At 33.2% G+C, this 15,176-nt stretch overlaps 1 protein-coding gene across 1 annotated transcript; it reads left to right on the top strand.

The window, feature by feature from the left end:
• The first annotated feature begins 2,162 nt into the window (after window positions 1-2,162).
• Window positions 2,163-6,525, top strand: LOC108326602 (adenosine kinase 2). The gene is made up of 12 exons (XM_017560194.2): window positions 2,163-2,343; window positions 2,575-2,628; window positions 4,133-4,179; window positions 4,307-4,338; window positions 4,416-4,517; window positions 4,595-4,662; window positions 4,820-4,896; window positions 4,984-5,081; window positions 5,158-5,228; window positions 5,310-5,376; window positions 5,466-5,649; window positions 6,024-6,525. The coding sequence occupies exons 1-12, from the start codon at window positions 2,261-2,263 to the stop codon at window positions 6,164-6,166; spliced, it is 1,026 nt and encodes a 341-aa protein (XP_017415683.1). The 5' UTR covers window positions 2,163-2,260; the 3' UTR covers window positions 6,167-6,525.
• Window positions 6,526-15,176: the final 8,651 nt, after the last annotated feature.

The raw sequence follows: 15,176 nt of genomic DNA, 5'->3' as shown, positions 1-15,176 counted from the left end.
GATTTAACCTCCTGACATTTTCAAAAGGGTGACCAACTAAACTCTGTGCCAAATCATGGTTATGATATCCGCATATAACCTTCAATACCCACCCTACTCCATTAGAATTTGGCTTTTCCCTCAACTTAAAAGGACACTAACATTTTTTTATGCTATATATACTCAACTGAACATCAGGTTTGTATTTCTTGTACTTTCCACCCCTCTTACATTCTATCAAGACAAACGTCTTTCTCTCAGGTTCACGAGTAGCTTTATCAGATCTTAAGTTACAAACAAACCCAATATGAAAAACAATCCCTTGAACCTATTCAATTGAGTCATCACGTGTGGAAAATATCTAATCAATTGTAAAATTACTTTTATAATCTCCCTCACACATTTCATTGACGAAAGAAGAATCTTACACGAAACTCGAATTTACTTATGAGTTCATCAAACCAAAAGGAAAATATTCCATTTTACAATATAACCACCTATAACATAATATTTTCACCATAGAATACCTCACTTCATTGATAATAATACTAATAATAATACCCAATAAATTATTAAAATGAATTCTAACAAATTAAATTTTTTTAAAGAAGTCGTCGAATTTCAAAATCCAGTGAAGGTGGTAACTAGATTTCAAAATCTATTGAGGGTAGTAATCGTATTTCGAAATCTCGTGAAAGTAGTAATCGAATTTCAAAATCCAGTTAAGCTTTTAATTGAATTTCGAAATCTGATTACTACCTTCACCGAATTTTGAAATCTGACAAGTACCTTGACCGAAATTTGAAATCCAGTGTCTTCCTAAACCATATTTTCAAATCTAATTACTACTTTACCATATTTTGAAATTCGATGACTTCCTAAACTAAATTTCAAAATCCAGTTAACTTTAAAATTTGGTGATTTTTCTAACTGGATTTTGAAATCCGATAAATTTCTTAATCAAATTTTGAAATACAATTACCTTTAAAATAGACTTTCGAAATCTGATTTGTTTTCTAACCGTTTGAAATCCAGCATAAATAACAAAACAAACTTAAACGCTTATATCTCGATGTCAATTAAAGAAAGATGAACAACAAATCTAAACACGAGCAAAGAAACCACAGACATAACTCACCACCAAGGGACTACGAAGAAAACTGAAAGAGACCATGAGAAAAAAATAAGAATGAAGTACAAATAAACAAGTTAACTTGAGGTATAAGAGGATAGTAAATGTACACATAAAATTAAATAACATTTGATAAACAATAATTATTGCTTACCTAATTTTTAGAAAGATAAAATTGTCGACAGGAAAAATGATGTAGGTACCGGAAGAAACACTCCAATTTTTTTAATCAAAAAAGTAGAAGAGAGAGACCCAAGTCCAATATGAGAAATCCATGATGGTATAATTGATTTTATTATTAGTAGATTTTGTGAATGATATATATATTATTACTTTTTTCTTCACCTTCAACTTCCAAAGGAATTCCATGTTTGTGGTAGGTGCTAGTCATAGCTGAAGCAGGTGGTATGTGATGTCTTATTAACTGCCATTGTATTTTAAATAATTTTCATTTTGAATTTTGTTTAAAAGAAAAATGCAAATGCTTTTCGGGTAGCAACAGCAATTGAAATTTAAAAATAAAATAGTGACCGACGAGTTGAAAATTAGGGTATTGTGTGTGGTGCGCCATACACTTCCACTCTGGGCCCAACCTGGTTGGTAGAATTAGAACAAGAATTGGTGAGGGTTGCAGATCTAAACATCAAAACAAAATAACAATAATAAAAGTTCTATATTAAAATAATATTTTTAGTCATTAAAAATTAATACATTGCATGAAAATTGATGTTCTTACATTTTACTTTTAAATTAGGAAATCATAATCATGTACAGCCTGATATTAAAGTATAGTATCTACTGGTATAATATCTGATTTGAATATTTTATTATACTTATACAGAACATAAAAATCGAACTCAATAAATTTTCTATATTAATTTTGTCAAACAGTCCCAATACTTTAATTCCCTCGATACTGACAGGGTAGTAAAACACACATTATCGTGCGAATCCCACCAATCCCACAAAGCCCGGTTAGCCCAAAAAAAAAAAAACCAAAAAACACAAAACAAAACAAAAAATGTGCGAAAGCGCCTATAAAAGAAAGCAACATGTTCACATTCGTGTAGATCTGCATCTCATTCGTTCACTCCCACTTTAACCACTCTTTGCATTTTTCATATCTTGGTTTTCTCCTCTCTCGCGTCTATGGAGTTTGACGGCGTTCTCCTCGGAATGTGTAACCCTCTCCTCGACATTTCTGCCGTCGTCGACGACGATTTCTTGCAACGGTTTGTTCCTCACATTTCCCTATCTTTAAATCACTATTACTATTAATGAATAAGAATATTTGTAGTTATTCATTATTAATTATGATGTGTTGCGGAATATTGCTACTCTGAGCTTAGAACTCAGAAGAACACTGTTGGAGAGGTTTATTGTGTGATTGATGTGTCAATCTGAAAGAAAATGAGATACGACGGATCAGATCTAACGCTGGTTGTTCTGTTTTTCTATAACAGATATGGTATCAAGTTGAACGATGCGATTCTCGCCGAGGATAAGCACAAGCCTATGTAAGATTTTTCTCTTTTTCTTTGATGTCTGTCTGCAGCTTCTTGTCCCGCGTAACCACTGGAATTTGTTATTCGTTTTGTGTATATCAACTGAGCTCTTGTTTGTTTCAATTTTGTTGGTTGAATGAGTGAAATGTTTGTCAAAAAAATATTTAAAAGCTCTTGCAATTGTTAAATCCGTTTTTCGGTTAAAAAAACCATGCTTACAAAAATTAGAGTTAAGAGATTATGTGGAGTAAGAAAGTTGTTTTACTTGTAAATTCACGCTTGGTTTGAAGTGGACTGAGTTTGAGATTATTGCAATCAAGTTTATGGATTCATGCACTTCAGTTCTTTGCTTTTTAACTTTTCCTACTTTATCAGGTGTCGGTATGACTTCAATTATGGAAAATAATTTTTTTTTCATAAATCTTTTCAGGAAGTTGTAAAATAAACAAGTACTTGTTACAATTGCTTTTCTCTTAACCATTGAAAAAGTGTTTCTTGAAAAACAGAAAAACAAAAGATGTTGTACTACAACATCTTAATGCTGATTCTCTTTATAAAGAGAGGCTTAATATGGAAATTAATTCTATGTAATATATTGAAAACATATAAGCATTAAATGCATTTTCATTTAACAGTTAAGGGAATTTATAGGAAGATTTAAAACTTTACTACCTTTCCCAACCAAGTGTGTTTGGTTAAACATTTCATCTAGATTATTAGTAGATGAAAATTTTATTAAATTATTTCATTTGTGTTTGCCAGTTTTTTTTTTCCTAATACCTTTTAGCTTATTTCAATAAGCTACTCATATTAGTGTTTCAAAATAGTGTATCCAGATGCAATTGTATTTTTACCATTTTACATCTTAAAATAAAAATAGAAAACCCTAATATTCAAACCCGCTATTTGACTTTGATTTTTGGATTATGATTTTACCGTTACACTTTTTTGGATTGCTGATGCAATCTTATACTTGTTTACTTTTGTTTTATACTACTATCAATGTTCATTGTGTGAAAACATGAGAGACAAAGGAATTTGTGTCGTTTGATTGGCGATTCTGTTAACCTACTCTTATTCTGGTACTGAGTGTGGCATTTTCCTAATTTCATATACATTTTATTAATATGATGTGGTTCTAGTCCTTGGGATGTATAAAACCGGTATACCCACTTCTTATCCGTTGTGCTCTCTGCTGATGCTTTTTGCTAGAATGTTCTGAGAAATCACAAGTTTTACTTTTCTCTTTTACTAAATACTCAATGTACATATTTTTATAAATTTTTTAAATTAAGAATTTGATGTAATAACTAGTTATATATTCAGCCTCCAGATCTTGTAAGACTTTTAGCTTTCTCTCCGGACTACATTTTTTTTTCTGAGCTAGTATTTTATTGAAGGATATTTTCTTTCTAGGATAAGATTTATATATATATATATATATATATATATATATATATATATATATATATATATATATATATTTTATTTTCATATCATCTGACAATCGTCACAGGTATGAGGAATTGGCTAGCAAAACTAATGTGGAGTACATTGCTGGAGGTAATATACTTGATCCAAATTATTGGGTTTCTAGTCACATATTCTAGCTTTACTAAAAGAGCAGGAAAGAAAATAGATGGAGGTGCACATTTCATATTGACTATTTTTATAATTTTCTCATTGGCAGGTGCTACTCAGAATTCAATCCGGGTTGCTCAGGTATGTACTTTCTTGTATGTAGTGAGCTGAGTCTGCTGTAGTTGTGTAACTAATCATTTGCTTTCACCTCATAACAGTGGATGCTTCAAGCACCTGGTGCCACAGGGTACATAGGTTGCATAGGAAAGGACAAATTTGGGGAGGAGATGAAGAAGAGATGTTCACTTGATGGTGTAAAGGTAAGTTTATCTTTTGATTTGTCTTACCGGTTAGAATTCCATTTCTGAAATTAACTTTTTATTCATTCAACAATCAGGTTCACTATTATGAAATCGACACTGCACCCACGGGAACTTGTGCTGTTTGTGTGGTTGGTGGTGAAAGGTCAGACGATCAAGCTTTCCTTGACTCTTTATTCTATTTATTATAGGAATCAATAATTATATTTTATGTTTTTTCTTAAATAGTGTACTTAGGTTAACATATATTTGATCCCGAAACAAGTATTTGAAGCCTTCTATTTGATTGCATCTAAATACAGGTCGCTCGTTGCAAACTTATCAGCTGCAAATTGCTATAAGTCGGAGCATTTGGTCAAACCAGAAAATTGGGCCTTAGGTACCTTGTTGGTAGAGTGTCATTTTCTATCTCATACCTGAATAATCCAAATGACTGACATTTGTTATCGTGTATTTTTGTGAATAGTTGAAAAGGCAAAGTACTACTATATTTCTGGTTTTTTCCTCACCGTGTCTCCCGATTCCATTCAATTAGTTGCTGAACACGCAGCTGCAAATGGCAAGGTTAGATATGATTCGAACTTGGCATTCTCATCTTACTAGCAGTTTCTTGGAATAACTATTCCATTCCTGTATGTAGATCTTCATGATGAACCTTTCCGCTCCCTTTATCTGCGAGTTCTTCAAGGATGCACTGTTGAAAGTGCTACCGTAAGGAACATTCACTCTTTAATTTTAATATAGAAAAAATTTCATATCGATTTTATTAACGATGTACGTTCTTGGATTCAGATACATGGACTATGTTTTTGGAAATGAGACTGAAGCAAGAACATTTTCTAAAGTTCAAGGCTGGGAGGTAATCATTACTCAGCAGATCGGAAGGCTTGCAGTTTTTGTTTGAAGTTATAATTTGTTACGTATTTTGACTCTTTTCCTATTGACTAGACTGATAACGTCGAGGAAATAGCTTTAAGGATTTCCAAGTTGCCAAAGGCATCGGGAACACATAAAAGGATTACCGTTATCACACAAGGTGCAGATCCTGTCTGTGTTGCCGAGGATGGGAAAGTGAAATTGTACCCTGTGATACTATTACCTAAAGAGAAATTAGTTGACACAAATGGAGCAGGTACACAGTTCTATTATTTTTTGTTTTTAGACTTTAAGCAAAGTTATAGTTGAGTTTATGGGTAATTATTGTAAAATGCGTTCAAGTTATAGTTTCCTCGCTTTCTGCATTGTTTTTGTATTTCTTTCTTATTCTTCATTGTAAAGTGTTGTTTCTAAATAATTATTACAAATTATCTATTGTTTTACGATTCCAGAAATATAGCTATATTATGTTTTTTAGAAAGATTCAAGAAATACTAATCTCTCCTGCGAAGATACTGTGGTGGGAATATGGATATTGCAACAAACATGGAAAGAGCCAAAATGTTTATTCTAAATGTTTGAGGAAACTTGTTAAATTGATAATATACTTCTGTTGTTTTGTTTTTGTAGGAGATGCGTTTGTAGGGGGATTTGTTTCACAATTGGTTAAGGAGAAGCCCATTGAAGAATGCGTGAGGGCTGGGTGTTATGCAGCCAATGTTATCATCCAAAGGCCTGGCTGCACGTACCCAGCGAAGCCTGATTTTCATTGAGTGATTCCTCCTTTTCTGCCGCTACTATTATTTTTTTTATCATTGAGAAGGATTTTAATAGCCGCACTCTAACTGGTGTGGGTTTTTGAACCCCTGATAGGGAAAATAGCGTGAAAATGTTGCAGGAAGAGATGAAACGAGAATAAGTTTATGTATTTTAAGTTCGATCAAAGCATCAATGCTCATATTGCTGTTTATGATCGTTATTTTTCTTTTTTTTGGTTGCGTTTTATAATGTATTTGTATCCCTATCAGGCTGAGTCTTAATTATGCTGGTTGCATTATCCCTTTCTATTTTTTTTCCCTTTATTTATCTTTTATCACTTGTTTTTTGTTTAATAATATATTGGTTTGCATTTCGTAGTTGTGTTTTATTCTTCAGGAACGCCGTCTTTGATTCAAGTATTTGGATTGAGTAACAGTGGAGTGACACGTTATTTACTTAATATGCATTGTAAAGGTAAAATAGTTATAAAAAATTGTATCTTTTAAAAAGTAAAAAATAAAAAGATAAGATAATGTTGGTTAAATGTAAAAAAAATTGGGTTTCTATCATTTAGTTTGGAAAGAGCATGCTGGATCGAGTTTAATTTATGAATAAGTAAATAAAAAACTATTCAATTAAACGTTGACTTAGTGCATTATGTTAATATTGTTTTTAAAACTTTTGTGTTTTTTAAAGGAAATGCATTCTTAATAGGTGAGGATAAGTACTAATAATGTTTGAATTTAATTGAGGATAAGTAATTCAAAAGGTTTACCCAGAGTTATGAAAAGTTGTTTGAATTTTTTTTTTTAATTTTCAAAAATGCATTGATAATTTAATTTTTTAAAATTAATCAGTAATTGAATTTTAATTTATTGATAAATTTGTTGATAAAATAAGTGTACATTTTTTTATCAAATGTGACTAAATGTCTCAAATGAATTAGGGATGAGTAAGAAAAAAAATTGACCTTCCAAATCATGCGATTTTAAAAAATATGTTTTAAATTGTTCTTCCGAAATATTATATAGCTAAATACTTTGAACGAAAAGCAAGTTTTTGATACTAAAAATACAAAAACCATAATAAGACGTGTTTTAAATAACTTGTATTTTGTTAATTATGTAAGTATAAAATAGAAAATAAAGAGAAGATAAAAGAAATAAAAGAGAGTGAGAGAGATGTATGACTGTTGTCTTTAAGAGGAGAGACTGAGCACCTATTTATAGGTATAGGAGGGGTATATGATGAGTGAAAATATCCTCAGATTTACGGAGGATAACAAGCCCAATGTTCACAACTACCACTATGGTTTAAGAAACAAGATGTGCAATGTTCAAAAGTGAAGAATTGGTTCTAACATTTTCACGTGGAAAGACTCATCCAAAGAAGCTAGGCTTGATGATTTTGTTGTTTCGTAAAAGGGGGAATACATTTTTGCAGTTGTTTTATACTTCATTGAAACCATGCAATGCAAAAATTCTTTTGCAGTATTTTATTATCACAATAATCACTCACATAAAAAAAATCATGGATCTCATAAAATGTAATGCATCAGAATTAGTATAACAATCAAAGACACTTGACGTGTGTTAATGGTTTGTCAATCACAATACACCTTCACAATCCTTGTTATCATTGTGTTGCTATTACTAAGCCATATGCGTGCCTAGTATTTATGAATGGTCTAGAAATTATGCCAAGATCTCATACAAGTGCCCTTACTCGACACTAATATAGGTGATTTCATCGAGTATATGATGTAAATCATACACCACCCATAAGGGATATGAAAGTCATTAGAAAATGTGTTTAAACTAAAAATTTTACATCACATAGAATTTCAACTACAAAGTTTAATATCTCAATAATAGAGTCTCTAACACTTTCACACATACCATAGGAACAAACATAGTGGATTAAAAGTCAATTTAGTGTTATCAAAACTAACAAGTGACTTGATTTTACTCATATAAACCATACTCATTGGATCTCCAATCATAAAGGTTGAGTTACCATCACTTGTTTGTTTAGAAGTGAATTAAGTGTCATTTCCCTCAATGTTTCTAAACCATATTTCTTCCTAGGAGTTTTTGTTAGAAAGTATGCTAGATTTTGTTTTGACTTCATATAATCAATGGAAATAGTTCTACTCTTTAGCAACTACTTTACCAAATAATGTTTCAAATGTATAGTCTATTTTTTTTCATTGTAATTCTTGTTTCTAGCTATAGTTATTGCCAATTGGAAATCACAATGTATTAATACATATGGGATTAGTTTCACTCCTAGTGAAATGTTTGCTAAGAAGGTTTTTAACCACTTAGTCTCACTACAAGTCATTTCGAGAGGAACAATGTATTGACAAGGATGTGGTTGGTTTCATTCCTACTAAAATGTTTGCTAAGAAGTTTTTCAGGAACATAACTTCACTACCAGTCATTTCAAGAGAAATATAGTTATATTTCATTGTTGATCTTGCAATAATTGTCTATCTGACTTATCTCTATGTAATTACATCACTCCCAAGTGTGAATCCATAACCACTAATGGATTTGTCTCATATGAATCATAGATCTAGTTAGCATCATTTTATCTTTCTAGTACAGTGAGAAATATGTTGAAAATGCACAACAAAATGTTTAAGTGTAGGAAAAAACCAAGAGGGGGGTGATTGGTTCAAGTTAAAAATTGCTTCCCTTTAAACAATTTTTTGCTTTTAAAAATTTCTTTGATAGAACTAAAAACTTGTGTTGATTAAAAGCAAATAAATAAAGTAGAGAGGGAAGAGAAGAATTACACAAGTAAATTTTATACTAGTTCGAATAAAAAGATTCTACGTCTAGTTGTTAATCTCTCTAAAAGAGAGATTAAATTTTTCACTAAAATGACTAACAGTTTAAAACAGAGAAACAAATATGAGATTAGAAAACACCTCTCTTAACAGATAAGAGATGACCAACACCTTCTTTTGACACACAAAAGAATAAACAACTTGATTCAACTTGGTAGAAGAGCACCAACAACTTAGACACACTGAGTAACAACTTTTCCTTCTTCAAGCATAGAAACCACAAACTTTCTTAAACACTTAGAGTTTTTCAAACTATACTCTTGCTTTGTAATAGTTTAAGTAAAATGTCTAAAGTTATTAAAATGAAAATTACAATAAAAAACTTTAACATAAATTCATCCAGACATGTAAATTTTTCTTCAAATCTTTGAGTGCATCATCACCAAAATCTTTCAAAGCTTTGATCCATCTTATTGGTAACAATCTACCCCTTTTTATATGATGATAAAAAATTCTTATTAAAGGCTTTTTGTTCGAAACGCGTAGCGAAATGTTTAGAATGTAAGACAAACCAAGAAGGGGGGGGGGGGGGGGGGGGTTGAATTGGTTCAAGTTAAAAATTACTTCCTTTTTAACAGGTTTTTGCTTTTAATTTTTTTTAATGAAACTGAAAAACTACTTTGAATAGAAGCAAATAAATAAAGGAGAGAAGGGAAGAGAAAAATTTCATAGGTAATTTTTATATTGGTTCCGATCAAAAGACTATGCGTCCAATTGTTAATCTCTCCAAAAGAGGGATTAACCTTTCCACTAAAATAAGTAACAATTTAAAATAGAGAAATAAAGATTGGGATTATAAACCACCTCTCTTAACATATAAGAGATGAAAGGCACCTCCTTTTGACGCATAAAAAGATGAACAACTTGACTCTGCTTTATAGGTATACTCTACCACTTAGACATACTAAGAAAGAGCACTTACTCCTATAACCACCAAGTAACACAAGCTCCCTTTTCAAAAATAGAGAGTTTCCCTTAGGCACACAACTCTAATACTCTTAAGTGAAAAATTGTTTTTAAGTTATGTTTAAGTTAATTATTTATACACTTATGCATTTGAAAATTAGGTCAAAAAACTAAGAGTCAAGTTCACAATTGCTACTGATAATCAATTATGATAACTGATAATCGATTATTCCCGAAAAATTTTCAAATAATAATTTCTTATTATGATAATCGATTAACCTTAGTGATAGTCGATTATCACAAAGACTTTTACGAAAAATAAATCTTTTTCTGAATGTTGTGCTACTTGGTTCTTGTTACTAATAAGGAGCATTGGTATCTTGAAGACAATGATTTTGATGATGTTACAAAGTGAAGAATAAGAAGACTTCTGTTGTATGAGTTTAAAAGCATTTATGTATAAGAGAAGACACCAGGATCGAGTAGTTAAGACCGAACGGTAGAAGGCATGACCAAGACCGAATGGTAGAAGGCATGACCAAGACCGAATGGTAGAAGGCATGACCAAGACTAAACGGTAGAAGGCATGAATGAGACCGAGCGGTTGGAAGGTGAAGTGGTGGTAGAAAGAATTGAACCTGGCAACTGAGCAAAGGCATGCCTGAGACAGAAGAGACACTCATAGAACCGAACGGAGTTGAACATTGGCCAAACTCAGTTGAATATCGAATGGTCACTAACAATAAAGGTCGAACAACGTACATTAGTTAAAGGGTGAACACTATTCAAGACCGAATGGTAATCATTAGTTGAAGACCAAACAGTCGTATCAAAAAGGCTGAACGACGTATAGCATATGGAGGCCGAACATAGGCTAAACGCAGGTCGAACAGTTAATGACCAAATGGTGTCGAACACAAGCCTAACACAGTTACAAACCAAACGACTTTGTAAAGAAGCCGAACGATATTGAGTCCAAACACTAGAATAAAATGAAGTGTTGAAAGGTATACGAGACATAAGCCGAGCGGTGGAAATTTGTGTGAGAGAAGAAGAAGGTAACCGAACGATGGAAGGCAGTAAGGAATCAAACCAAGTGGTGGAAAGCTATGGGAAAGACCAAGCGAGGTATGACCAACGTCAAGCAGTTAGCACCGAACGCTGGAAAGTTGTAAAGAACCGAGCCGAACGGCAGAAGGTGATAAGGGGTTGAACCGAACGACATGAGGCTGTGTCGAATCAAACCGAGCGGCAGAAGGTGAAGAACTGGAGCCGACCGGTCGAAGAGTTAAATATCCTAACCGATTTTTACTTATAATAATCGATTATCACTGGCAGTTGGAATGCGTCTTTTCATTTTCAGACCAGTAGATTATAAATGGCTTTGCCAGAACCTTTCAAAGAGAAATTTGCGAATTTGAGAATATAATGTAATATGAGGAAGTTCTCAAGTGCTAGTTCTTGCTCTTGTCAAGTCTGGTGAATAGGAGAAGCTTGAGCTTTGTGTGTCAAAGGTCGGAGCAGTTCTCTTCAAGTTGGCTAAGATTTTGCTTCCGGTTCGTTTGTCGAAGGAAGCTCTTCCAGTTCGTTTGTCGAAGGAAGGTTCTTGCTGCATTCTTCCGGTTCGTTTGTCGAAGGAAGGTGTTTTTGTTATTGTTATTTTCTATTCACTTTCATTGTAATTGTGAAACTGTTTTAGTGAAAAAGTTAATCACTATTCATAGTGATTAACGACTGGACGTAGAATCTTTTGATTCGAACCAGGATAAAAATCATTGTGTGATTTTTCTACTCCCTACACTCGTATATTTTTTTCCCATCAACTGTTTGATAAAATTTTTATAAGAAAATTAAAGGAATCATTTTTTAAATTGACTGAATAAGCTATTTGCTTTTAACAATCTGTATTGTACTCTGTTTTAATATTTTCGATGTGCAAAATCAATACCTGTAAGATGTCGACAAGTGTACCGAATCTATCAAGTAATATAAAATGGTAAGACCAACTATCGTATCTCAATGACTCACGACACTAAACAGTTGTGTAATTGCTTAACTAATTAAGACTTAAGAAGAACAATTTGTGAGTTTTGAATGCAAAATAAGAAAGTAAATATGAATGCAAATTGATCAATTGAGGCTAAACACTAGAATGAATGAATGAAGTTGAAAATATGAGATGAGTATGTTGTTGGGGTTTAGATTTCACCTAGTTTACTCTCATGCATATAAGAATTCATCTTCTTCATTCAATTCTGAACGTCACTTTCTAAAGTACTTAAAACCCGATCCCTCGGCAAAGAAAGTCTATCCTTAATTACTAGACCAATATCCCTTGCATCCCTAATAATTAATTTTGCATTAAGATTAGAAGCTTAAGATGACCAATTCTCCTATCCCCATCTCTGGGCAATATTGCTCTTGGGAGAAATTCTCCAGAACCTGAATTGTAAGATACCTCCCGGTACTCATTAAAACCATACATCATGCCATGAATGAGTTAAACATAACAAGCATGGAGCGAAGAAGAATTACCCTAAAAATTAATGAAAGAAGCATATATAATTAAAACCAATTCAAATACATGAGAGTTTAAAGGTTACATCTTCCCCAACAACAAATTGAATTTAGTTCCCCCTTGTCACGGGGAAACTAGATGAATAATAGAATGAAAGAGATAGAAAAACCCTAAAAATTAAAGAGGAGAGCTCCCACATCCCCAAATCTGCCTCCAAGGGGTGAAAAATGTGTTTTTGTGCTCAAGCCATCAAGAGATACCATCCCTAGGACGTCCAAGTCCTTAAATAGAACAGAAAAATAACAGAAAATAGGTCCAAGTCCACGTCGCTGATGCTCAACGCCCTAAGTGGGGAGCCCGGGCGAAACTACGAGAAACCTGGCGCTCAGCGCCCCTGGAAGGACGCCCAGGCGTGATGCGGGAAAAAAAACTGGTACTCAGCCCTGGCGGTAGCATTCCAAAACTAAGTTTTTTTGCTGTTTTGCTTGCTTTTGTGACTGATTCAGCTCTATACAGCTCTATATATTGTTGGAGATTCTTCCAGGCACATTATTAGCTACAGAATAAAGGAAATTTAGTGATAAAATCATAAAGTATAACCTCTACTCACTTATTTGCAAAACTAAAGTAAAAAATGAGTTCAAGCAAGTTTCTAAGTCAAAAAGGGTTGATTTAATATCAAAATTGAATCACAGATAACAGTATATTTAACCGTTATAAGTACCGGTTGTTCCAACAGTTCTACCTATTGACTCTTGAACTACTAAATTAATTACAATACACAGATTACAAGTCTTCAAAGTATTTTCTGAAGCCAAGCACTTTTTTAATTCTTCAACACTTCTCGATGCAACATCATCATCAAATTCCTTTATTGAAGCAAGATGTCCATCTTCTTCTTTTTGCTAACAACTCTCAATATTTGTTAGCATATTCTCTAAATCAGAAACGAGTTCACATAGATGATCATGTTGAGTCACTTGAAGATCAAGAAACTCTTAGTGCCTTAATTGTAGAAGATTACACATCTCCTCCATTCTTCTTGTTAGATTGGCAAAATTTTCTTCCATAGAGGAAGAAGAACTTGTAGGAGCATGTGAGGGACCAACATGTGAAGGGCCAACTACATTGACAAAATCAATCATCTTAGTATCTTCATCATCTTCATCATCATCAACATCCTCTTTGTAAGATGTTCCCTCGTGGGATAAAACCCATCTGCTTCAAAGTACCTTGCCCAATCTTGTGTAAGGGCAAAACATGAGAGACCTTTCCTTCAATAGTATTTACGCCTTTGTATTCACAAATTCTAGAGACAAGTAAGGCATATGGAAGATTGTATAGCGGGTTTCTTTTAGCCTTCAGCCTTGTGTCGATGATCAAAGCAGGTCAGTCTATTGTGATGTTGTTTAGAAGCCCGTAGATGATGAGGAGGTCTTGCTCTTAGCACTAGACATGGTTGCTGGCCCAAGGGGAAAGAAGCCAATCAAAAAGATAGTGGATGAGGCATTCGTCCATCTTGAAACCACCCACAAGCAATTGCTTGCGTTCCTGTTGTTGTTGAGAATTGAAAAGGATTGGTAAGCTAGGATCTTGTTGAAGCCCTCTACTATAAGATGAACCTTCAAAACATCCTCCGTAATGGGCAAGCGAGCCACATTCGCTTAGATATCATTATCAAGGATGATATTTATGCCTTTTACCTTAATGCAAGCAATCTCATTACAAATTTTGAAATTGAAAAAGAAAACTTGCACCAAGTCTTGATAATAAACACTGCAAAGCTCCACAAAATGTTGAAGTCCTTCATTTTCAGGAGATTAGGAAACTGGAAGCCGTCGTTGGCAAACCAGTTTAGAGAAATCTATTTCAGAGCTACTAGCTTGTGCTCCTTCCAGAAATTTATGAATCCCTTATGCTTTTCAGAATCTGTGACCCAACCATCAAGATTTGTGAATCTTGGAACCGATAGAGGGGGTGCAGAAGAAGGAGCATTACTTCTCCTTCTTATGGACATTTTTCTTCTAAAAGGTTCAGCCATTGTTGAAAGAGAAGTGCAAAATGTAGAATTTCATAATCAAAACACTAATACAAAAACAACGTATAGCGTCACGCGTCCAATGTCAAACTACTGAATATCCAACGTTAAAAATGACCGGTATCATTTTTGTAAATAAATGCAATTATTAAACGTCGTTTAGAATTGTAATTCGACGTAAAAGGATATAAAACGTCGAATGCCCCAGCGTTAGACGTTAAAAGGTTAGTGAATTCAATAAAAAATTGAGCGGGAGATTGAAAATTCATTCACTCTATCTTAGCCTGCGAGACCCTCTTCTCTTCTCAAAATTTTCTCGAACGAAGTTTGGCGACCATCACATGTAATCTTTCTTTCATTTGATACAAATGCATGTTAATTAATTACTTTATGTATGATTTTCGTTTGTTTTGACCGATTATTTTCGTGCTCTTGTCCTTCATAGGCGCATTCTGCATTCTCTGTCACTGGTGACGACACTTTATTCCGACGAACCTATCTTTTGAAGGTTAGTTTTCGTTTTCGTTTTAAAGAACTTATTTGTTGAACTTGTTTGTTGTTTTTTTGAACTTGTTTGTTGTTGTTTGGTTGAACTTGTTTGTTGTTTTTTTGAACTTGTTTGTTGTTGTTTGGTTGAACTTGTTTGTTGTAGTTTGATTGAACTTATTTGTTGTTGGTTATTGTTGTTTGTTGTTGATACTACACTAC

Source organism: Vigna angularis, chromosome 3 (assembly GCF_016808095.1).
Source record: "Vigna angularis cultivar LongXiaoDou No.4 chromosome 3, ASM1680809v1, whole genome shotgun sequence".
NCBI lineage: Eukaryota > Viridiplantae > Streptophyta > Magnoliopsida > Fabales > Fabaceae > Vigna > Vigna angularis.
Note: the sequence above shows the minus strand (reverse complement) of the source record. Positions and strands in the feature narration are given on the sequence as shown.